Here is a 26,371-nt window from a genome sequence, read left to right as displayed (position 1 = left end):
GTCTGTCAGTCTTGCTACTTAGCAACAATAAAAAATAATTAACTTGAGAATGCTCAGATCATAACTCCCAGTCCCTTCAGCCTCAGCACCGCACGATCAAAAATAAGTTGTTCTGGCTTCAAGGAGCCCATTCTGAGCCCATTCAAGTGTCACTAGCTCTAGGCAATTTATGCCATTGGCTCTAGAAAGGCTCATTTGGTTTGAATTCTGCCCAATTCAGCTATGGCAGAAGAGCCACAAGACTGAGGTTTGCTGGAGTCATCACTGAAGGTTCTCACAAAAGTTCTCAACAACAATGACGACAAAGTCTAAAGCTTTGCCAACACATGAAGAAGGCAAAAGTTTTATAGCTTTCATAGTACCTTCATTTATTATTACCCTTCATCGCTTTTCTCGGACCAAGACAGTGGTACATAATTGCCAAACAGGTACAAGGGTAAGATAGCTTGAGTTAATTTAGCCTTTCACTACTTAGAAAATGCATGGAAAATATATCTAATACAGCTGATGGTAGGATTAAACAATAACAACTTTGAAACAATAAACTTGATCAATATAATATAGGCTACGGCAAAATGCTGTGTTCTGTAGAGCATTACGATTAGAAAACTGAAGGATATTAGCGAACTCTGCTCAGACCGTGATTTACAGGTATGTCTGGGTAATTACTGGAATAACAAAATACAAATCGGCAGATATACAGCTCTGTTCAACCCCCTCCCCTCCAACCCCCCTTCACAAAAACAAGAAACAAAAAACTCTTAAATACCACAAAAAGCTACAGAAGCTGGCAAGCAGGTAACGTTCTCCTCTGACAACAGGCAAAGAATTAAGAGCATGACACAGGCAGGGGTTTCCTGAGGTGCTTTACCACATCTTAGATTTTAAGAAGCCTAGCAGGACTTTGGACACAAAAGATGTGGGCCTTGGGGACACTGACAATTACAAATGTTTGGAACAGAGAGAAGGGAAGAGGAAATACCTTTTTCCTGTCTCACTACCTAAAATGCAATAGCAAGCTCCTCTTAAGCTATGCAACAAGCCAGTGCTTGCATAGGTAATCCTTGGCTGCTGCCATACAAAATGAATTTTTAAAATTACACAGCCATTGCTAAAAACCTGTACTGTATTTCTAAGTGGACATCCCAAAATATGTGCCTTCCCTGACTTTCTTCCCACTGAGCTGCTCCAAAAGAGTCTCCCGCCATGGCTGTTCCTCCTTCTTCCAGCTGCCACAGTCCCAGGGAGCTCTATCCTCAACTCTCCCCTTTTCTGCAACCTCTTCCCTATTGCTCAGCAGCCTCCTAAAATCATGCTGCTTTAATTATCATCTCTGTGTGGATGAGTCACAGATCTCTCGTCCCTTCTGTTCACATTCACAGTTCAGAATCTCCTTCTGGATATTTGCCACCAGCCCTAACGCAGTATGCTGGAAAGCTGAAATCACGTTTCTTCCCAAACCCTCCCTGCTCCCCTCTTCTTTCCCTATCTCTGTCAACAACTCCACCACCTTATGTCCCACAAGCTCACAACCTGGGTGCCATTTTCAACTCCTCTTCGCTTCCCACACAAATCCTGACGATTTTCTTCCCACTGCTGTTCAGAAATATTTGCTTTTTTTCCCACTTATGCCACAATTATTCAATCCCTGCAGTTTCTTGCCACTGGGTCTATGGCATCCTCACTCTATTATTATTCCCTGTCCCTCCACACTGAAGCCAGAGCTCATCTGTATCTGCAGCAACCCACTCTGTCCTCCCCCATTGAAAACATGCGTAAGAACTGATGGAGATGGGAGAAAACAGAATGGTAAGCACACACCATTTAAGATGCTAAGGGAAGAGGAAAAAAATCTATTGTGAAAAATATAATGCAAGCTATTAAATAAATGCTACATAAAAGGATACTTCCTATACAACCTACACAAATGCTTCTAAAAGTCTAGAGCCTTTCCCTGAATATTTAATGAACCTGCAGTTCTCTAAGTTCATAACACTTGTGTACAAACTAATAGCAATTACCCAGCTTACTGAGTACAAAGAATTGCCTTAATTTTATTTAAACAATCTGCATGGAGTGGCACCTATCACCATAGTAACAGAATACTTCATGTAAAAATTTAACGCAACTTACATAAATCACCCACAGATCATGCAACTACTGGGAAGAATTGCTCGCTGGATTAAGAGGGATGTAATGTGTACACTAAGCTCTTTCCTTCTTCCTGAAGTAATTTTCCATTTCCAATTATTTCTACCCTCCTTTCTGTAAAAGACATCATCGTTCTTCCCATTGGGATCTGGTCACATATTAGTTCCTAATTTGCATACAGAGTAACACTTCTTACGACACCGTTTCTAAAATGAGCTGGTATACCATTAGGTCAGAAACCATAGCAAGTATTTTAGCACCGACTAAAATCACATTGATACTTGCTCATACATCCTGTTAGAATCTAAGTGCTTACGTGGTCTAAATTGAATTTCAGCTCTTAGGGTGATTTCTCTATGCAGCAACATTGTCAGCAGGTAAAAATAAAATCCACTGAAACTATCAATAGATGAGAGGTTGGAAATGAGGCAAAAATGTTCCATCCAAAGGAAAAAAAAAAAAAGTCAAAACACCCTTTTTTCCACATCTCTAATTCAGAAAAATAAGTGGCATGCATTCAAAACGAAATCTTTTATTACTGACTTGCAAAATAGTTTGTAGCATGATGTGTTGTGCGGTTTTTAAGTTTTCAATGTCACTTCCAAGACCATTTAGAGGTAAATAACTTATTTTTTCACTTCTGCTTTTCTTCTAGTACTGTCATGAAAAAGAATTCTGGTTTATAAAACACAATTGCAGCAAAATATTTCATGTTTCATATAGTGCCCAGGTGGTTATTCTACCAACAGAGGAAATAAAATTAATCGAACTTGAGAAAAAGTAATAATATTTAGGTAGATGGCATTTCAGGCTTAGCTATGACTTGAATGTTTCATATTGGATCATGTGAAATTCTTGATGTATTTTTAATGGATTTAAGCAAACAAACATGTACCTCACATTATATTCCTGAAATAAAGATTGACCCTACACTGTTTCATGCTCAAGGCTTCTATTAGCTACTTAGCAACACATAGTTTCTGTAATTCACTATACTGAAGTGAAATCTTGCTTCGCTGCACCCAGTTACAGAGACTGTACTGTCTCTGGAAAGCGAAATCAGTTTCCAAAGTAAAAGAAATGCAGAGTCTCAGTCTTCACTTCTACTGATACGGCCAATGTAATCTTAATCCATCATCGTTAATGAATAAATTTAGCATTTATAAAGAATTACACAGGAAGCATGGCATATCCTCTGTCTGCCTCTATTCAAATGGAAACTGTGATGCCACTCAACATGCACTGACACAGTGCGTACAACAGTCTAAGAAAAAATGGTTTTATTTAAAGGAATCATATGAGATACTAAAACACATTTTTCCCCTCTGTCTACGCTTTCTCTCAGTTTCCACCAACTTTCTGCTACTTTCTGCAAGTGCTTCCATGAGTGCATGAATTAACTCAACAGTCCCTGACTCTTTCACCATCACCTTGACCCACTCAGGCTCCTTTTCTTGGAAAAATTTTACAGCTGTGTTGGTTTACCAGCGTATGCCCCATCAAAAAGACTACTCTCTTTTCCACAAATTAATCTGCTTTGTGTTTCATTTTTCCCCATGTTCAGAGGCTGTCAATCATTAATCTGGAAGAAAAATAACCAAACAAAAAACCCAAACAAGCCAACACCAACCCATTTTTGCTTTCTGGTAACTAAGCTTCTTATGTACTCAGCAATCTTTTGGGGATGGTTTGGTTTTTTGTTTTTTTCTTCTTCCATCCATGAGGAAAAGAAACTACTTTCTCTAAGAATGGAAAAGAAAACACAGCTAACAAATTCACAGGACTTTACAGGGTGGGTTTTTATTAAAGCATGCAGTGGCTTCATAACCTACTTTGAAAATGACACATCACAGACTACACAAGTTTAGGAAAAAAACCCTCTTTATAGCATATATCTCAATGACAACTAATGAGGCATCAAATTATTTCTAGGAGTGGTTAATACCCCAACAGACTATTACTGATGTTTTAACCTTTGAGCTATTCCGTGCCTAATCCCATTTCAAAACTTAAAAGACAACAATATATCTACAAGTAAGCCATTTCAAGGGAAAAAAAGTATAATAAAACAGCAGAAACAAACTACCAGAATCAGAAAAAGGCAATGTTAAGCACCTTAGGCACTTTTTACATTACATTAAATTACATCTGAAATTTTCCATAAAAGTGTGCTATAGAGAAATAAGCTATTCTACTATGAAAAAAAGAGAAAAACATTGCTAAAGAGCATAAATTGAAACTGCTTTGATATAGCTTCTTGTAAACAAAAAACAGTTTCATATTTCCAACAATCCTTTAAATTTTATTTTACCTTATACATTATACATTGACTTCTAAATGTGAAGAAAACAACTGCACAGGATAATACATATCCTGAGACACCACTACTTCTGAGCACTGCTTTGAACCTTATGCAACAGAAAATCTTACATAAGAGCAGCATTTGAAGGATACAAGGTGAGTCTAAATTTCTATCAGTGTTACTTGCAATGAGTTATAACACTCTCATATGAATACCATTTGTATTCCATGTACTATAGGCAGATATTGCCTGGGTATTGTTTTCAAGGGGAGCTTTTTTGTTCTGTTTTTAACTTTCCACCACATCTATTCAGCTACCCACTTGTATGCTTACCCTCCTACTTGTACATTTAGCAGAAATGGGGCATTTTGTATAAACAGTGTACTATGCATATATATATATATATATATATTTTAAATTCCAAGAATGTGGCCTTCTCACCGTGAAGTATTTTTATTAAGAAAAGGCGGGAGGGGATTATTACCATGGTAGGCTAACAAAGATTTTCCTGCAAGCATTTGATAACAAAGTGGGGGGAAGGAATAATGCTGAAAATCTAAATTAAAAACTTTAAAATTTAATACATAACTGTTTCCATCAAACACATGTTGCTTTGAAAATCCCAACAATCTGGAAGCGCAAAGCAGCTTTAATGAGGAACCAATCAAACATTCACACCACTAAACTATTAAAGCCAGTTTATTAGCTAAAGATACCTGAGGTAATTAGTTACTTGGTATGACCCAAAATACAAAATTTTTAAGCTATATTAAGCTTAATAAGCTTAGTCCTTAAAGTCCTTAATAACTAGAACTTAAAAACAAAAGTGAGGCATTGCGACAGAAAAGATTATATGAGATACTTTGTAACAATAGTACTAAGGATATTAATTATTCTTCTCTGTTTGTATATTTGATATTTTCCTAACAAAATGAATAGAAGCATTTTATATTATTGCATTTGGATTCTGAGTCGGGGTGAGGGGCTAAGAAAGTAAATTCCCTTTTTATCCTTTAAAATGGAAAACAAGCCTGCACTTAGTTTCTCAGTGAGACTTAATACTTGAAACATTTGTCATGTAAGTTACAGCCATTTGATTATAAAAAATGCAATGTCATACAAAAATAGTGCATTACTCAAGAAATAATTTGTGATCCTTTTCAACATCTTTTATCTGAAAGAGAGCAATGGCTAGAAGCCCAACAAAGATTACCCTTCTAGCATGGGAAGCAAGTCCTTCGGGGCATAGAGTATATGGACACTTACTTTTTTGAATCTCAAACGCCTTTAAATGGGGAATAAGCTCCAAATCACTCAGCTGAGGCAGTGCACAGGGCACTTCTGTATGTGCTCTATATTAGGGCTTTTAGCTCAAAATCCCAGGTGCTTATATGTCCAGACAGAGTATTTGTGGATGGTTGTCTTGGTCTTTCTTAGCTAACTTCCATCCTGGCCACTACCTCCCCAATTGCATCACTCAGGTTCTCACCCCATGTCATCCAAAATCTGAGTTTACCTCCAAATGTTGATGTGAGACAGATGATGTCAGAAGTACGTTCTGTGACAAAAGCGCAAGCCAGATCCATGTCAGCCAAGTGACTGTTCTCCATCTCCACCCCTGTTATACAGAATTGCTTCCACTGCATAGTCCCTCTTCAAAAAGATGTTTAGGCAGAGAAGTAATTGCAGTGAAGCTTTTATAAAGGAGTATTTACAGGCCTACAGCTATGCTTCTGCTGGAGCATCTTGCTAAGTAAATCCCACAACACATTAAAGCTGCGAGATAAACATCAGTGGTTTTAAAACTAAATAAACACAGCAAATCATTGTGAAAGCTGATTAAGGAAAGTAAAAAACATGTGACAAGTGCTACTAATGATCACTACTACAGCAATAATAAGAACTACAGTGTTCAGCAGTAAAGTTCTCTTAAATGTCTGATAACTTACAAAGTCAATATAAAATTATACTTTTCAGATATTCCCAAGATTTCCAGGGTTTTAATTCTAAAGAAGAAAGCTTCTTTAGTGAAACCTTAATGGGTTCCTGAGGAATAAGAGCATTGACAATGATATAAAAGCTACCTACAGATTGCCTAAGAAAGCAATAAATCTTCTATTCCTTACAGTTACCATTGTAGCTACTGCTACCTTTCTAAAACAAAACAAGCACGCTTAAAAGGACCAGTTCCTGGCACCCTCTGAAGCTGAACACCCCAACTAACTAAGTCAATAGCAAGACTTTCATGAATGCGATAAAGACAAGGAGTCACTCATGTTCTTCCTTATATGCATTTGTGACTGGAACAATTCTGCCTACACAAATCTAAATTCATGAATGAACCAAAAGGGAAAAAAGCACAACCCAAAACAATCTCACACCCCCCCCCCAACCTGTACACCCATATCCCTTTAACACCTATCTTGTACCATCAAGAAAGAACAGGCCTTTTTGACTTATTGCAGTGTAAACAGAGAGTACAGATAATGCTCAGCCTCCGATTCCTATGGGGAGGCACATAGGCGTAGGAGAGAAAGGCAGAGAGCACAAGGGAATGGTAGCAAAAATCATGATAGTCTCATGGATGAGTTTGTTATTTAAATCCTTTTTTTTTTCATTCAGTGTTCTGCTGCAAGGGAAGAGTTGATTATAAAAATGAAACAAGAATGCAAGCCCTGAATTAAATAAGCCATCAGCAAGGAGGATGGTATTAAGAGTGAAAACCTGCAGGCAGTGCCTATGAAACAATATCCTAAAGTCCTAAAGGGGAGAAAAAAAAATCCCTAAGCCAAAATAAAACATCTGCATAGAAGCAGATGATTAGTGTGAATGCAAAGCAGGTTACAATAATAACTTGCAGCGCTCTGAGGGACCTGCTTCCACTGGCAAATATCCACTACACGCTGGCCTGTTAGTTGGGTCCTGGGCAATGTGCAACACACATAGAAAATGAAACGGTTAAAACGTTATGTACCATTCTGCATTTTATTCCAAAGTCTGTCTCTAAGTAGGTATTATAACTCCAACTTCTCTAATTATTTAAACATTAAAGCACAGACACTCAATAGATTTTCTGAGACTTCATACTTATGAGAGAGAGCTGTAATTCTGTCCTTTTTTTTCTTATTATCCATTTAGCACTGATAACAGTGGGGGGCAGGGGATGGGACAGGACCCAACAATGCTTAATTCTATGAGGAAACACTGACACTACAGCTAGCCTCAAAAGATGCAAAATAATTCAACCAAGCCAGCTTAATTTTAGCTTTTTTTCCTCCATCTTGACTAAAGAATCATTTTTGTTTAATAAAACTGAACGTTGGCTGTAACTTAACACAAAAAAAAACCAGTTTTCAATCCTGCCGGTGCTCAGTTACTGAGGTGAATACTGGAGTTCTATTTTTAACTTGTATGAATGTCTTAAAAAAAAAAAAAGTCAAAAGCATAAGAAAATGTACAGACTGTATATTTTTTTAATAAACGATTAAGCTTTAAAAAAATCTGTTGTTAGCTACTGTTACAAGAACAATTGTAATGTTGCCTTCTGTAGGTCTTTCACAAACAAAAAAATATTTTTTAATTAAATTATAAATTATTCTAAGTTAGTGAAGTACTGTAAAGTACTTTGCATACAAAGAAAACAGATTCAGACACCTGATAAGGTGATACTGAAACATTCAATTTACAGCCTTAAGAAAGCACAACGAGGATTTTCAGTGTGTTCAGTGATCATATAAAAGAAAAGCTCAGTGAAGACATTTTGAAATGCTACGTTGGAATGCATTTGTTTTAAGTAGAGATCAAACCACATGTGTTTGGAGCTACTAATGGAATTTTTCATTATCATTCTTCTGAGTACAGCCCAATTCAATTTCAGAGAATGCTTAAATTTAGGCACATAAATGCTCTTTTTGACTTCAAAGTATGGATTCATGTACTGAACTGCTTCCTGATTGGGGAATCATGTCAGTTCTGGCGAAGATAAAACTGCTGTTCTCCAAAGGTATTAAATAGTAACATTTGCTCTCACTCACACTGAAAAATATACATAGAGAAATATTTACCTACACCATAGCTAATTAGCAGCATCATGGATAGGGATGAATTTGTAAGAAAATGAACTCATATTGAGCTAATTCCTGGGAAATACTGCAGCAGTTGATATTTTACCCACTTTCTCACTCATAGTGGACACATGAAAACGGATCAGGTGGCTCTTCCCCTCAACGGAAAAACTAGACAGTGATGCACAACTACTTCTGTGGAAAATGAGCAGTTTGGCCAAGGGGAAGGGATGCCCTCCACGCCTCCTTTTCCCAGAGTACTGACCCCTTCTCACAGCTCAACAAGGGCACAACAAGCCACAGGACAACAGCTAAAAAACACGCGTCGTGCAAAAGGCAGCCAAGAAAACAAAGGCCTGGGCTCTTCTTCCACAGCCACCGCCGCTGGCATCTCCGTCCCAGTTTGAGACAGGGTGACTGCGAGAAGCCCAGTGGGGAGCACGGGGTGGCTGAAGGACGGGACTGGCGGGGCACCCCTTGACCCTCGGCCTGGGAAGCAAACAGACACCCTCGCTGTGGGGCCTGTGGGGAGGGAACAGCCCATGCTCCATTTCCACATCAAAAACCCCACACATAATTGAGGGAAAATGATTATTAATAATAATAATAATATAGAAAAGTGAGAAACTTTCATTTCCTAAGCTTGAACACACAGGACTAGCAATCCTGCTCTTCTCCAACTCAGGTGGGAGGTAAACCCAACTAATCATCAGTATTGCACACATTTATGAAAGAGTCAGAGAAAAATGCATTTCTTTTATAAAAGGGAGAGTATCATCATACAAAGTCATGCCAAGAGGCCATAGGAGAAGTTTAGCTTTGCTCAGTTTGGAGTGATGCTTCTGAAAACCAGAAAAAGTCTCCTCAGTGCTCCTACCTAGCCCACTCTCTCCCTTTTTCTCCACTCCACCTTCTCAAGTGCAAACACTCCCTCTAACTTCTGCTTGGCAGCAGTGGTCCCTTCCCTCTGCTGTTGCTGAACCGCCAGGAGAGGCAATCCCCTCTGGACCCTCTTCCCTCTGCGTGATGGGCACTGCTGCACCGCATGGTCAACTGATGGTATAAGACGGTACCAAGGCCCTTCACAGTCATCTGTAGCAGACTGGTCTCAGAAATGCATGTATCAGAGTAAATGATGATGCTCAACTGAATAGAACTACTTTAACTTCCTAGGTTATTTCTACAGAATTTGGTATCAACATTTGTTTGAGCTTGCAGCAAAAGAGACTTTTTAGTTTCAGCAGAACAACAGGCAAAGATATGGACAGACCTAAACCACACACAGAGAAGCAACAGAAGGGTGGGGAAGGTTCTCTAGATTGCACTCCCAAATGAAGCCCGTTAAGCACGTGCTTCTCATTACCTACTTCTGGATTTCTTGAAGGTATGATGTACAAAAATGTATTCAAAATATTCTAGCCTCATGGGGACATGTGTCATCTTAACAGGTGTCTAGATGATATGAATTGTGTGAAAGAGCAGATGACTAAAGTTCAAAACATACAGACCTTTTGAACCAGACAGTTAATTAAAAATTAAAGGCAAAATATAAGAAATTAAATATGCAAATTATCAAGTAGATTTTGCAAATGTATAGTGATGATATTAGACTAGAGAACCCTAGATGAATCTTACTACTGAGATATGCAGAAGCATATACACAGCACAACCCAAACTCGTATTATAAAACCAGGAAGCAGAATTTTTATAAAGTATTTACTAAGTACTAGTATTCCCTTATTTTTGTTAGACAATGATATAGACAGAGTAACACAAAATTGTGTGATGAAGGTAATGGCCATTTACAATTTAGGAAAAAATAAATTGCTAAGCAGATGGTCTCATACCTGTTGTACGATTGTTGTTAGTTCCAGACAGAGCTGTATGACATTATTTCTTGTCACTGAGTAATCTGTGACAGCAGCAAAAGGTGACCTAAAAAAAAAAAAAAAAAAGAAAAAAAATGTTGAATAGCACTAGCATATATCCACTTGCTTCACTGGTGCACAATACACATTGTTTCTAGGGATATTAAAATCACACAGAATACCCAAAATGTACTACTAAAATTGTAAAATACAGGATATATATCCATGGAAAATGTTCAACTCTCCTTGGTTTTGCAGTTTTTAAGTTCCTCTTTAAGAAATTCCATTTATAAATGCATTATTTCTCACAGCCTTCCAGTTTACTTCTGGACTGCCTTTACTCCCCCAGAAAAAGCCCACCTTGCCTTCTGCATTTGTTTGGGAATACCCTCATAAAGGCAACCAGAGGCACCGCTTCCACCTGTGATATGAATGGTGTCCAGATGTGAATCAGATCAGAACAGCATTTGGCTGATTCACTGGGATTCTTGGGACCTGATCTAATATCTGGTAAAAGTACTGGAGGGACTCAGAAGAAGTAAAATCTTTACCCAAAGGGGAGAACAGCATTTAAAGCCAGAGACGCATCAACGCTCAGAAGCAGCTGCAAAGGCTAAACTGGAGACACAACCTAACATCCCCCCACACTGTGCTACAATCAGAAGTGCTTAGTGAAATGAAGTGTAATCCAGCATTTAGAGACATCACCTACATGTATCCTATACCTTAAAACTTCATGTTACAATGTTTAAAATGCTTGCCTACCTAGAAGCTTGCTTGCTTTCTAGAGGCATTGCTGAAATGTATTTGGTTAGTGAGGCTGGTAGTCATCTGATTTCTGTTCTACAAGTCTGTGTTAAACTATAAACTCAACTTGGCCTGTTTTCTATATTCAAGAAGTAGCCAAACAGTAGGCAGGACTGGTATTTTCTCCAAGAGGAGTCAAGATTTTGACTTCATCAGTGTTGCAAATGAGGTTTTTATGGGCATTGTTAGCATCGCAAAAATGGCATTTCTCCCTAATATACCTGCTTCAAACATTTAAAACAAAAAAAGGTGGCTAAGAACCACAAGGACTGTAATGTCTGAATAAACTAACAATAGGTCATGCAATGTGCCAAGATCTCTAAACTATACTTTAAGTGTGGTTGCCTTTAAATTAAGCTGGGTGACTAGTCCCTTCCCCAACTGTTTTCCTTCATCACTCCTTAGAGCATACATATTTGTATATACCTTGAAGAGTTTTACAGGGCTGGCTGGTATTATGCCTTCCTCATTTAAGCCTAGAGACAAGTTTCCAGTATAAAGAACTCTGCTATAAGCATGTCCAAATGATAACTACAAATATAGTTCTAGTGGTTGTTAATAGGTTTCTAAATTTCTTTTCCATATGTAGAATTATTGAAATTTTAGTGCAGGCAGATTTGGAACTGTTCATTAATAAACCCCTGTGAACTCCCCTATCTCCGCCTGCTTCTTCTAATGCCCTCTTTCTTCTCCAGGGCTCCCAATCCAGCCCTGATGGTTCATAAGATAGAATGAACTTTGAGGTGCATACTCAAGTCTAGCAGCTTTAATTTGATGTAATACATCATACAACAACATATACTTACTTTCTGCCCATATTTTCTAGGGAGAAAAGTAGTACATTCTTTTAAAAATAAAAGTACAGAAATTGGAAGCTAGGCAGAGTTTAAGAAACATAAAAGCAACAAAAGAGTGAGGACTTAGTAGACAGCATGCGGGCAAGTTCCAAAAGGTGCCTTACAAAAGCTATTTGACACAGACGTATAATCACAATTCAAAGTTGAAGTTTTATGCAGTATATGGCAACCGTACAGTACGTACACACTACAGCAGGCCTACCCACAGACACATGCACAGATTATTACTGAAGTTCAGGAGACACGTGAGCATATTAAAGGATAAACGGTAACTGAACTGCTTGGTTATGAACCATAATTGTGTTTAAAAAAGTACATTAGCCAAGATGTACAAAAACACTGATATTTTTCCTTTCAAAATTTTAACTGTTGCAGTTCTGAAATCTACCTGAAATCTTGATTTAAAAAGGTCATGTTCATTTATGAACTCACTTTTATTGAAGATGAATGGAATCAAGCCAGCAAATGGTATTATTTTACTTTAAGTATGGATGTTAATACAATTTGATCCTCAAATTACACAACTGGAATCTATTTGACATTTCAAAGCCTCCAGCATTTCTCTAAACAAAATCGCATGGTAGGCTTTGGCTTCTAATACCACATCATCTTCCCTCATACTTTTACAATTTAGTTTGGTTTCACGGTTCATGAAGAAAATAATGACATTTTTACCATCATTGCTCTTAGTGAAGATCGTTAGAAATGCCCCAAATAAACTTTGTTGACATTAAAGAACTGGCAAAGAGACTGGGACATTACTCGTTTTTGTTTCATTGAAGTTTACACAGTGAAGATTTACTGAAAACAGCATGTGAAGCAGGCAGCAAGGGTGCCAGCAGGAGGGAGAAGACTACTAAAAATCAATAACTAATATGTAGTATTTTGAAAAGTGCTTCACAACTTGGAAAGATAAGGAGACAGGTCCATGTTATATGGACTTTGCTCCTGCAGAAAACATAAAGGGTCCTCGAACTGCCTCCTCTGTAGGTCTCTGTAGCTCATAAACCGGCTCCCTCACATCAGTTTCTGCCGATGCCTCTCTGGGGTACTGCTGCAAATTGGACCAGTAAAATTGCGATTCCCTTTCCTCCCCCTCTCCAGTTCAGACCACGTCCCTGGAGGCAATCTGCACACACAACTATACAGCCACTACTGCACAAGCAGCTGGGGAAATGGAAAGGGCCTCTTTAAACATTTACTACCAAAGGAAATGTATTTTGGTGTTACATCCCAAGCCTCAATTTCAACAGTGAAAGTCCAGCAAGACTTAGTGTAACAACATGCCAGCAGTTTCAACCAAAATATCAACAGAAATTTCATTGTAGGATCACAGATTGGATTTCATAAAAGACACAATATGAAACACCAATCTGACAAAAAACCTCTTCATTGATAATATATCCAATGATTGTAATTTTAATACAGCACAATATTATTGACTGTGAACAGATGAAACAATATGTATAAATGCAAATAAAGCCTACATGCACTATAACTTTTCAACTGGCTGCTAAAACACTTTCATTCTCAAGGCATCAGACACACACGAAGTAAAAGGAATTCCGTGTTTAATTAGACCACTTCTCTCTACTTTTAAAAATTATTTCCTTGGCTTGGCTGAGCCATTTCTATCAGCTTCCAATTTCTACTTTTTTCTTTCAAAGCCACACCTTTCACAGTCCCTTGGACCTTCAAGTCTCAGGTACCTCCTATGGCTCCAGTGAAGAAAAGTCCCTGAGAACAACTGCAATTTTCAACACCTGCTGTCCAATTCAGTGCTCTTTAAGTTAAAGAAGAACTATGGCCTTGGACTGGGGCCATATGTTGCCTCACTACCTGCTGTGACATTCACCTCAGTGTCTCATTGTCTCACCTCTCGGTCATTTCCGAGACCTTTTCCAACAAACACTTCCCTATTCGTGGAACCTTTTTTACTCAGTTTCTCTTGTAATTTATTTGTTCTTCCTTCAAAACCTCCCTGTGATTCTCTTCCTTTGCAACACCCACATGAAAACACCTTTGTAGCTCCACAGCGCACCTACCTGACCACATGCCCTTTCCATTCGTTTCCTCTTCGAGACCTCTGCCGGTTTCCCCTTTCCATTCTGTGTCTACCCCTTCTAGACCTGGTATCTTAAGGAAAGGAGATTTATGCAATCACATCAATGCTTCTGCACACACGTGCAGGGTGGTTTTGCCCTTGTTCTCACCTTTTCTCTGCATTCCCCTTTCCTACATTTGAAGCCATTAGCCATTTTCAAACCGCTTTCACAAATGGGTGGGTAATAGGTTTCAAGGATAATTAAATTCATACATGTTTTGTGATCATGCATGCAGCTGGAAAAGTGGGAGCCTCTTAATTTTTCCACTGTGCGAACCCATGTTGTGAGCCTGCACCTTATTAGACACCACAGATTCCAGTGAGATTAAGAGCTTCTAAATACCTCATTCATAGGGGGGAAAAAAAAAAAACAACAAACTTACAATTGGTGCTTACCTTTTTTTTTTTTAACATTAAGTCAATCAACTTCCAGACCCTAATCTATAGGAAATAAGGCTTCCCTAATACCAGGCATGACAGAGCTACTGGTTCTTTTCACATTTTTTAAGCCAGTGTTTGAGATAAATAATAAAACACCTCTGAAACCTGAATTTGTTTATACATGAGTAATGCAGGCTGTAACACACATGCATGTATGTATACACTTTTATGAACTGAGACCTAATTAAGATCTTTAGCAGTATCAGCATCTTTCAGAATAAAAAAAAATTATATTATCTAACATTAACTAATTAAGCCACCCTGAAGGACTGGTAGAAAAACCAGCTACATCAATATAGCACAGCTAATTCCCTCACAGAATTAAGAAATAATACGATCCAACAGCTATTAATTGTCACAACTACTGATTGCACATGAAGGAAAATCCTTCCCAAACAATTAAAAAAAGATGTGTATTGTGAAAGAGATGCATACACTCAGTATTTCTACATTATCAACATTTTTGGCCTCATATATTTTAGCCTCCTCATCTGTCTTCTTCGTATAACATTTGGTCAGGGGAAAATGATACACAGAAATAACTATATCACTTTAAAAAGTTACAACTTGGACAAATACAGACTGCTGTTAGTAAAAGTATTGCCCCAAAATAAAAGTTAATCATATTTCACCACTAGTTGTAGTACTGAGCTATTTTATAACAATAGACATTGTGAGGGGTTTAAAACCAATATCATACTTATTTTAGCATCCTAACAAGGGAAAACATCCTCAGAGCAGTTTGATTAAACATAACAGTCCAAAATCTTTTAAAGAGAGAGGTAACCAAATCGGTAATATAACTCAGTCTTCAAAGGTAACACATTAAGCTCAAATAAAAATCTGAATGTACAATATTGTTGCATATATATTTGTGCCAAATCCGTCTAAGATTCATAGTTTTAGGCTTTCATGAAACAAACATTTTATTTGTATTTCTAATGAAACTACTTTATGTAGAATCAGGGAGGAATGCAGTAAAATTCACACTGGATAAAGGACTTCTTTAAAGGAGTGCTCTGTTAAACATTTACAGCTGTTCCAGTAGCACAATACAGTTAAGTACCATAGCATTCTTAGGCAGCACTTACTGACAGGTTTGGCATACCATTCAAACAAGCATAAAGGGAAATGCATAAAGGAAACATAAGATTCACAGGTTTAAGACAGAAAACCAAATGACAGAAAGTGCATTATTTGTGTGGTGAGTAAAGAATCGCTAAACTCTTTGGTTTCTTTTTGTTCGGGTTTTCATTTGTTTACCCCCACCATCTTGTGCACAAACCAGATTTACCCTGTCAGGACAAGCAATAACCAAGCATGGCTAACAGGACTGTATGAAGTCTCTTATAAAGGAGACTCTAAACCAGTAATACTTTCTTTGCAAGTAAGAAGTTATGGGCTTGTAAACATTCAAGTATAATTTTCCCAATGAATGCTCCTCTTTACTTAAAACTACAAAATAGTCACACCATAAACATCACCACGGCTCATTCACCGCAAACAATGAGACAAAGAAATCCAGCTGAACACATTTTACCTACAGTGGAAGAAAACGTATGCATTGTGTATGTCACCATGGTGAAAAGAGGGAGATCCATTTTTGAGTGGGGAATGCATTCTGCTACCACAGTGCTTTCATACAAAGCAGGCTTAAAGGGTGCGCTGAAGCTGAACACCTAGAATTGTTCATACATAAACAAAGAGTGTTTACATCATCGAAGGCTGCACTTCTCTGTAGACAACAGAGCATCACTAAAAAAAGTTTACACAGCCCACAGTGAGGCTTGGAGGTCCTGTTCTGCTGTCCAGACTTAACCACTGAAGCATTCAAATGTCCTTAACTTTACGGCACAGATTTTAGCCTTACTTAATAGGATTTATGTATATATGTAAGTGCTTTGCAGAATATTAGCACATTTAAGCTCATGCCAAAATGACTTACCCGTCTGGGGTTAGAAGTCACCCCACCACCCTGTGAATGGCCCTAAAAGCAGACCTAGACTTGCCAGAAAGGCCTTTTACTCTGAAATTTTACATTTTGTTACTACTGTCAGCAATTTGACCCATATCTTTTATATGACCAACAATTTCTATTTACAGTTGGGCTTTTTGTTCATCTACTTGTTCCATTTTGTTCATGTATCATGTAGCCAGACAGCAGTGGTAAATTAATCAGACTGGTGCATGTTTGTCAGCCTGCTAGCCTTTCTCTGGCCACAGCACTGAGAGTCTTGAATACAAAATCTGTCTCCACAAGATCTCTTTGTTCCTACTACTTAGACTTCAGTGTAATCTGCAGCAGCAGTTTTTTATTTCCAAAAGGGCGATAGTGGTAGGATGAAAAACAAGGATATAGGAGAGTTGCTGTGAAAGACATATTGAATCACTGCCCACACAGATGGCCGAGTCAAACAGTACACTAAAAAAATCCAGTGTTCCCTGACAAATCCTAATTCACGACCATTAAAATCTGTGACACAACAACAGACGCAAAATGTTGTAGTAGTTATCTCATGGGAAGTTGATTACATTTTCTTAAATTCTTAACTGAAAAAAATAAACTACCACATTATCTTAGCTGTGTCTTTAATGAAGACTCAATTAAAGCCCTAAGAACAACCATCCCTTCCTCACTCCTAGTTTCTAAGCCCGTGTTTATACAGATATTGCTATTCTTTGCCAAGATCCAAAACATTCTTCTTGATGCTGCACAAGATATATGGTATGAGGAATCCTTGCTTCAGATAACACGGCCCAAGCACTACAGAGTAGGCAGGAGCAGGAAGCCCAGAAACACAACTAAGAAATTTTTCTTGCTTAGTGCAGTCAGCAGGAAATACAGATTTCCAGGGTGTTTGGTTGGCAAAGAAGACAGAAGTGTGGCGGAGGTGAATGAAGACAACGTATCAAACCAAGAGCAATGTGGAAGATGGCACCAGCAGAAGCAAGGGATGCAAACAAGCTGTGTGCTGGCAGAGCAAGGAGACAAGACAGGGAGAGAGCTCATGCAGCTGCCACCAAATGTCACCCCAAGTCAGGTTCCCTCAGGACCCTTCCTCTTCCACAAAGAGAACTACAGTTTTTCCCAGTTAAGACTACAGTAATGAGCTCTATCTGTTAAATCTAGCTCTCCCATGAAAGAAAAACATATGATGTACAGTGGGACTTGAAGAGGGAAAATGGGATGCTCAAAGGATTTGTAAAAGATGCTTTTGCTCCCAAGTCTGTCTTCACTTTGCAGCAGCCTCTGTCTCATTACGAGACAAACTCAACACTCAACATTGTGCTAACTTCTGATGAAAATACAACCTTCTGTCTGTCCGTCAGATGTTTTTTTTAAGTTCTGGGAGAAAAAGTATTGGATGAATCTGGGCACCCTTCACTCAGGACTCATCACAATTTCAGTAGTACAACCAATAGGTAGTAGCAAATTAGTAGAAAAACAATGAGATGTGAGTACAGTACAAGAGCTGGCTGTGTCTTAACCAGAGAGAAAGTTAGTTATAAGCATTGCTAAATGCTCTAAACTTGGAGCTCAGAAGAATTTTCTGGGATCCCTATGATATCATCGCTTTTCAGTTCAGTTTTGCCTCTGGACAAAAACAAAACTGGGAAGTTTTCAATGGTGTCACTGAAGACACAAGTAACATGGTAAAATCCTAACATAATTTTGTTAAAGATGAAAAAAGTAGTTTGATTCTCAAAATCCTCCAGGTGTTCATCGAGCTTTTAGATCAAGAAAGCCATGTATGGATGATGTATATTTAACTCAGAAATCTCAGAGAGGCAGTGAACACTGACACATCCACACACAAAGCAACACTTTTACAAAGTGGTTTTCAGCTAGACTGTAAATGTGTGCTGTAAGAACAAAACATCAGCTGGGATTAACAGAAATAAATAATGTCTAATTTCAATTTCAATTAAATGTGCAGATACTACTGGATGTACTACTGAACAGAAAAAAATACTTTTATGAGGTTAGAGATAGCTTTATGCCACAAAATTGCAACGCATTCATGTTGTGGATCCACAGTAGTGAACTCACAACAGTAATCCTACTTTAATTATACATTTAAAAAAATTCCTCCCCAGGATAGAGTGCATCAGCCCTATAAAAGGCAGAAGAATTTCCAGGAACCTGACACATCAGAGTAGAAGGAGGATTCAGAAAGCTGACATATATTACTATTCCGAAGAATACAACTTCCATGAATTACAGGAGCAAAGACTGAAAAGAACATCAATGATCTAACTGGAAGTCTAGAACACCTGGATGACTGTATATATTATTCTCTAATTCCTGAGAAGTATCACTGGAGACATTTTGATGCCAAGTTGCTTTAAACATCAGGTAAGTAGTTTGTTGCTATACCCTAAAATGTGGTTTTCCATCAGCCTAAGAGCTACATTAAGCGTCAAGTGGAAATGCACCATACTTTCACAAAAGACGCTCATAGTTTTTCAAGAAAGCACCAATCTCATCAGTAAATTGGCTTGGAAGAATTTGAAGATTAGGGAAAGAGTGTAAAATAAAACACTATTAAGCTAAAACTTTTCTGAAGTCTTCTGGAAGAGAGGATAGAATTTGTGGGCTAAGAAAGTAACAGGAAGTTAAAATTAATCTAAAAAGTTTAAGGACATAATCTATCAGTGTGATGACAGTTTCTTTACAGGACATTATTAGAGAGCTATTTCATGCTCCTCAAAATCATCAGCCAACCTCTTTTGAAAACAGCCAGAATTCTATACTAAGTTTTCCAGTTCCTAAATGAAAGTAAATCAGAAGACTTTTAAAGCCTGGCTATATTGGGTTTGCGTGGCAAGGTTTTGGTAGCAGGGGGGCTACAGGGGTGGCTTCTGTGAGAAGCTGCTAGAAACTTCCCCTATGTCCTATAGAGCCAATGCCAGCCAGCTCCAAGACGGACCCGCTGCTGGCCAAGGCCGAGCCCATCAGCGACGGTGGTAGCGCCTCTGGGATAACATATTTAAGAAAGTGAAAAAGTTACTGTGCAGCAGCAATTGCAGCTGGAGAGAGGAGTGAGAAGATGTGAGAGGAACAACTCTGCAGACACCAAGGTCAGTGAAGAAGGAAGGGGAGGAGGTGCTCCAGGCACCGGAGCAGAGATTCCCCTGCAGCCCGTGGTGAAGACCACGGTGAGGCAGGCTGTCCCCCTGCAGCCCACGGAGGTCCACGGTGGAGCAGATATCCACCTGCAGCCCATGGAGGACCCCACGCCGGAGCAGGTGGAGGCCCGGAGGAGGCTGTGACCCTGTGGGAAGCCCACGCTGGAGCAGGCTCCTGGCAGGACCTGTGGCCCCATGGAGAGAGGAGCCCACGCTGGAGCAGGTTTGCTAGCAGGGCTTGTGACCCCGCGGGGGACCCACGCTGGAGCAGTCTGTTCCTGAAGGACTGCACCCCGTGGAAGGGACCCACGCTGGAGCAGTTTGTGAAGAACTGTAGCCCTTGGGAAGGACTCATGTTGGAGAAGTTCATGGAGGACTGTCTCCTGTGGGAGGGACCCCACGCTGGAGCAGGGGAAGAGTGTGAGGAGTCCTCCCCCTGAGGAGGAAGGAGCGGCAGAAACAACGTGTGATGAACTGACCCAAACCCCCATTCCCCATCCCCCTGCACTGCTTGTGGGGAGCAGGTAGAGAAAAACGGGACTAAAGTTAAGCCTGGGAAGAAGGGAGGGGTGGAGGGAAAGTGTTTTTAAGATTTGGTTTTATTTCTCATTATCCTACTCTGATTTGACTAGTAATAAATTACTTTTTTTTTTCCCCCAAGTAGAGTCTGTTTTGCCCGTGACTGTAATTGCTGAGTGATCTCCCTGTCCTTATCTTGACCCACAAGCCTTTCGTTATATTTTCTCTCCCCTGACCAGCTGAGGAGGGGAGTGATAGAGCAGCTTTGGTGGGCACCTGGCATCCAGCCAGGGTCAACCCACCACACTGGCTATAAAAGCTACCCTAATTTTCAGTAAAACTCAGTTTCTGACATACATCTGGAAGTAGGACTGCTCCAGGCAGAGACCTGGAACAAAGAGTGTCCTTGGATCGGCCCTGCACAGTGGCACTGCAAGAGCCACAGTGAAAGTAACTCAGCAAATCACAACTCTTGCTCTCCTTTTGATAATTGTGCCTGGCTTAACAAGGTCCTTACAGGTTGCAAGTGTCCTACAGAAACATCGTAAAACCAGAGCTCACTAGAGCAGCAACTGAAGCACAAGTTGTATGGAGTCATCACCATTCCCTACACATAAAAAACACGTCATTGCATTTCTATGCAAGTTGGAGTTGCTGCTAGCTGCTTTTTCCAGACATGACCTGAAAAACACTGCATCGGGGCAGCCTAGTATGGCTGTTACAATGGGGTGGATAACCCTAATAGCTACTCTGTTCCTCCTAATCATTTGGTCTCCCCTCTCTCATACCCCAGAGATGGAACTGGTCTTAGAAACCAACCAAAAACCTAAGATTTGGGGCCCAGATTTAATAGTAACAGCTATGCAGGACAAAATTAAATCCATGTTCCTGACTTTAAATACTTTATTTTTAAAATCTTTCTATCTCCCCCTAGTGGTCCCAATAGCTTCTTAGAAGGACTATAATAAGCAGAATCCTATTGATCTCCAGATGTTGCCACTTCCTGAGAAAAATGCAGTCACTGGCCTGCCTTCATCCTAATTTGAGGGCTTCACAAAGAAGGAAGAACAAACCAAAATACCCACACGCTCATAAATCAGAAAAGTCTTCAAACGTTACAGAAAACATTTGCCAGAACCAGGTGTTTAAGCTACACAGATCTTCAAAAGGACTTTCCCAGAAATCTGAATTAAATTAAAATATCACTTCTAGGAAGCCTTATTTTGACACTGAAGACAGCATTGCTAAAAGCAGGCTACCATCATGGCTGCCCTCATTTTTAACTTCTTGGAACTCCTGGGTCTGATCAGTTATCATTTCAGATAAATGCAAAAGTCATTTTGCTTTTTACTGGGAGTAGAATTGATATGCGTGTTTTTAGAAATTATTTGAGAGATCTTCCCCCACCAACACTAAAACCTGCTAACAGCGTTATCTCTGACAAATACAATATAGCTGCCTTTATAAACATAATTTTACTAAGAGGTAATTCTCAACACACTTCTGAGCTACAAACAAATTTTACAGCCTGGATTTGTCTTTTAATGCTAAAAGTGCATAATTTGGGCGCAGTGCACAGTGCTACAGTGACACATTAGTGCTCAGATGCAGATGTTTCCTAGTATCAACAACTACTTTATTCCTGAAGTTCAACTAACTAAATTTATATTAAGATGCCAAAACCACATTGTTTTTCAATGTGTTAAATGTATATGTATGTTAAAGCTTACTTTTTAACACCAGACTATTTTATAAAAAAAAAATCTCAACTTTGTAACTAACAGTCTTTATCCATTAGCCACAATTCCAATGAGAAAACAATCAAGGTTATTTCTAAATAGAAAGAAATGGCAAACACTGATCTGCCTATGCAAAAGAACATGGTTTTCTGCTGTTCCTTCTGTTTTAAAGCCCAGAATGATATGCTGTTCTCTGCCAAAAATGATTTGCAGGGAGAAAAAGTGAAGCCTACAGGTCTTCCAAGTAACAACAACAGGCTACAGGCAGAGCTAAAAATATACTCCCAATTTTTCAAGTCTCAATACTAAGCTCTTTCCATGAGATTGTATTGTTTCTCTGCACATCTAATGTTAAACATCTAAACAGAAATTTAGGAGCCCAACTTTAGGTACTTTGGTTTTGAAACTTGGGGAAAGGGTAGAAAGGGAGGAGAAAAGAAGCAGCAGTGGTAGCTGCAGTCTATTGAACAAAAGAAAGAGTTTGCAGTTCAGCTTAAGAAATGGAAAAGATTCGTGCCTCACCTAAACCTTTCATATGGAAATCATTTATGGGAAAGAAGCCAGTTTTCCTCAGGAAAATGAAACACAACAAAACCCACAGCAGTAAATCCAAATAATTTTGTTGGGTTTTAAGAATTACACAAACATCATACTCCGAACAAAACTTCAGCTGCTGGATACAAAGTAAGATACACCTTTAAATCAAGATAAGCATTTTATTTTCGCTGACAAAAATGTACTGTGATGCATTTTATAAAGACATACAGATAGACTAATTTTAACCACTTCAAGAGTTTCAATGATCATCTTAAATACCTGCATATTACTCTTGTTATCATTAGAAAAATGTCACTACAGATATAGTAAAGGAGAGCACTTAAGTCCTGGTCCCACATACTTCCTAGGTAATAGAGGTAAAAGTATAAGACAGTTCCAATGGCATCTACAGTTTCAGAGGTACTCCACTGCCATTTAAAAAACCTAAAATGCAACATGCATGTTTACACACACACAGAGGAAGTATATATTGACACCTATATAATGAAAAGTATGATCACAGTTTTGTGAATTTGATACTATTAGAGCAATGAATCTGAGTTATGCAAGTCAAAGTGTTGTTCTATATTAATAATAAAATACATATATAACCTAATGATGTCATCTTCTTGCTATACTGTATTTCCAGATATGTGTAGGGGTTGCAGTGCATTTAGAAGTATTGTACTGAAATGCTATCTGAATTGCATGCTGACTTAACAAGAAAAAATTGCTACAAACATCCTCTCAGAATTTGTAAATGAATTCTGCTTCCATTTCAATGTCTACATTACATTTTGTAAAGAAGTTGGGTTTTGTGTGTGTGCATGATCTGGTTACCTGTGACACATTTGGGAGATTTTACCTGTCCAACCAAGCCAGCAGACTTTTAGCTGCTCCAATCAGATCCACTACCGATGTCAGAAAATCATTCGGTAATTTGCGGCTGGTCCTTCCATCATAGTGACCACTCCTCCTCCTCCCAGTGATGAAGTTCTGCAGATTTTTGGCAGATGCATTCAGTTTGTGAGAAAGGGTTTTTAGATTTTCTGTTTCCAAACCATAGTTCTGCATTGAAATAAAGACAAAGAAAAGAAAGTTAGCTTTGCAGCTGAACATGAAGTACCGAGAACAGCAAGACTGCTCTTCTGCTTCGAAACGTAACCATTCCTAATAATTAAGGTAGAAATACACCCACTCATTAGTTTTTAAATGTATGGCATGTTCTGTTTCTAAAGTGCATAAAAATAGAACAAAGGAAGAGCAAAATTATGAGTGATCTTTTAGCTGGTTTTAAGTGTACTGAGAAAAACATCTCAAAATGAAGAAAAATCCTTGTCTGGAAGATTGATTTTCAAAGCAGTGCATCAATCTCAGTAGATCAGATGGTTCTCTCAGTAGATCTGATGGTTAGGGATCAGTCCCTCGTGTCCGTACTCACTCTGATTCCTAAGATCACGTTAGGCAAGAGGGCTTGCAACTAGCAGAAGTACGCAGTATGGACACAGCGTGACACCAAATTGCTTTTGTTGGTTTCAGTGAAGGAAGCATGGAGCATGTTCATTACCTTATTTTTATTCTTGTTAGTAGTAAAGGACCACCAGAATCACAGACCAGAGAACACAGTGCTACTCTGCTCAATGTCTATGTTGCCCTTTTAAAGTGAAGTTGTAAACTTTGCTTCCATTTAAGAGTCAATCCCTTAAACTTAAATTAGACTCCTCAGCTGTGCAGCAGAAATAATTATGCAGAAATATTAACAAATAGTACTTGAAAATCCTTCAAATATACAAATGTTGCTGAAACAGCACTAGAGAATGCCCTAATTTAATGTTCAATTAAAACACAATATAGTACCATCAGTGATTTGTTATTTCTATAATAGATTTGTTTTCCTCACAAATGCAAAGAATAATAGAGTTATTTCAAAAGAGATCTGCTTTCGTCTTTGTAAAGGAATAAGCAATTGCATAGACTTGAGCTTATTATTCCTGTAAGAGAAAGATGTGACTTCTGAAGGTGCTCCTCGCCTTAACCACATCACAGGGTTATAACATGGGGCGCTCACAAATTGTTCAGTTGACGATGGAAAGGGCTGCTTACTGTTGAAGGTGGACCACTTCCTACCACAAATGATGATGAAGCAGGATGCAGAAAGCCCCTCAGCTGCACACAGAACGATCTACTTCCTAACGACACCCCCTATCCTCACCAGCAATCCTCCCAGGCCCGCAGTTAGGTCCCCATGCTAATCTGTCCACAAGTAGAAGAGATGGGAGAACGGATATATTTGCCAATGCTAATTTAAGACCACTGAAGCTTATTTACCTTAGTCTTTTTTCTGTAGGAAATGGGGGGGGGGGGGGGGGGGCGGGGGGGGGGGTGTGATTACCTACAGCAGTTGTCATGCTCCTAATCCCAACCATCTACTAAATGAACTTAATCTCCTCTTTAATTACACAGGGACTGCAGGAACATTACACTGAAGCTAGCCCCAGTGAGCCCCCAGCCCTCCCACAACGTCCACTCCCAAGCAAATGGGAGATCATCACGGAAAGGAGAGACTTCAGCACACAGCTTGTCTGCCGTCTCCCAGCCAGACCCTCTTCACACTTGTAAACCGAACATACTGTGTAAGGGAGCCGCTAAAATGACAGCCATCTTTCCACAGCAAAGGATGCTCTTTGGGACTCGGCTTAAGGGGGAAGTGACCGTATGCTAAGGTTGCGCTTTAAAAACCACTACTGTAACTTCTGTGAACATCCATATTTTGGGCAAGGAAGGCTTTGCAGGCATGTTTCTCAACTGCAGAGTTTCTGCACAGGCGCTGTCCTCTCCCTCCATGTTCAGTTCCCAATTAGATAAATTGTATGTTTGGGCAGTGACTTTTCCACCATGTAAATATTCAATAGCAATTATACAACAGATAGAGTTAGGTTATAAATAAAAAATTACAAGATGAAAACAATAAATTGGGACGGAAAAGTAAAATGTACTTTATTATGCAGCTAAACAGCTCATAACTAATAACTTATTAAATCAGTCCAAATTAAAGAGATAAACATCAGATAAAAATAAATTTGGTTTTTCTGTGGTTTTCTGTGGTTGCTGTGGCTGAGAGAGCATGATGGAGATTGCGGACTGGGTAGGAGTAAGCTGGAAAAAAATACCAGGTTTGTTCTTATTTCATCCTGCTTCTTGAGCATCTAGCTCATTTTAGCAAAATTAACGGGGGAAGCAACAAATGAAAGATATTCTGGATGAAAGATACGTCACACAAAATGTCTTACAGGTCAGCCAAACCAAAACTCCACCACAGGCGAGCCCCACGACACCTGTGCAACATGGCACTCACCTCCCCCAAACACGGGCGGAACGACCGCAAACCGCAGGCTGGCCACAGGGCTCCTTACAGGGTTTCCTTCTTTCTGACACACTGAAATGTTGAACTTCTTAATTCAGGGGGCTGCTCCTAAGAAGCTGAGAGCGATTATCCAAATTCTGCGCTCGCCTTCAAACCACACGAGGCAAACTAAGGCGGGGGCGGGCGCAGGCTGCGCACAGGGCCCACAGCTGGGGGAGACCACGCTGAGGCCCAGGCTGGATCCCAACGCTCCTCCTCGACAACCCCAAATTATTTCACCTCCCTCTCTTTCTCCATCCCCCACTTCGTCACCTTGTCTGTACCTTATCCACTTAGAGGGGCGGGTGTTGTGTACCAGGCTGCGCTGGTGGGCCGTGCCCACCACAGCGGAAACCCTGACGGGCAACGTTACAGGCCTCCAGTCCCACCAGAAAGTAAAGCACCACCAAAAAGAAAACCTGCAATATTGAACACTGAGGACCGAGCAA

At 39.4% G+C, this 26,371-nt stretch overlaps 1 protein-coding gene across 4 annotated transcripts in view; it reads right to left on the bottom strand.

Annotated features, from left to right (window-relative positions):
- CNKSR2 (connector enhancer of kinase suppressor of Ras 2) overlaps nucleotides 1–26,371 on the bottom strand; it is a 221,156-nt gene that overhangs the window by 146,832 nt on the left and 47,953 nt on the right. For all 4 annotated transcript variants that reach the window (XM_050894846.1, XM_050894853.1, XM_050894859.1 and 1 more), the window contains exons 3-4: nucleotides 23,385–23,587; nucleotides 10,365–10,452 (exon numbers count right to left, since the gene is read on the bottom strand). In XM_050894846.1, the coding sequence (XP_050750803.1) occupies nucleotides 10,365–10,452; nucleotides 23,385–23,587 (291 nt within the window). The remainder of the gene's footprint in view (nucleotides 1–10,364; nucleotides 10,453–23,384; nucleotides 23,588–26,371) is intronic.

Source organism: Gymnogyps californianus, chromosome 1, assembly GCF_018139145.2.
Source record: "Gymnogyps californianus isolate 813 chromosome 1, ASM1813914v2, whole genome shotgun sequence".
Lineage (NCBI taxonomy): Eukaryota > Metazoa > Chordata > Aves > Accipitriformes > Cathartidae > Gymnogyps > Gymnogyps californianus.
This window is presented reverse-complemented; position numbering and strand designations above follow the sequence as displayed.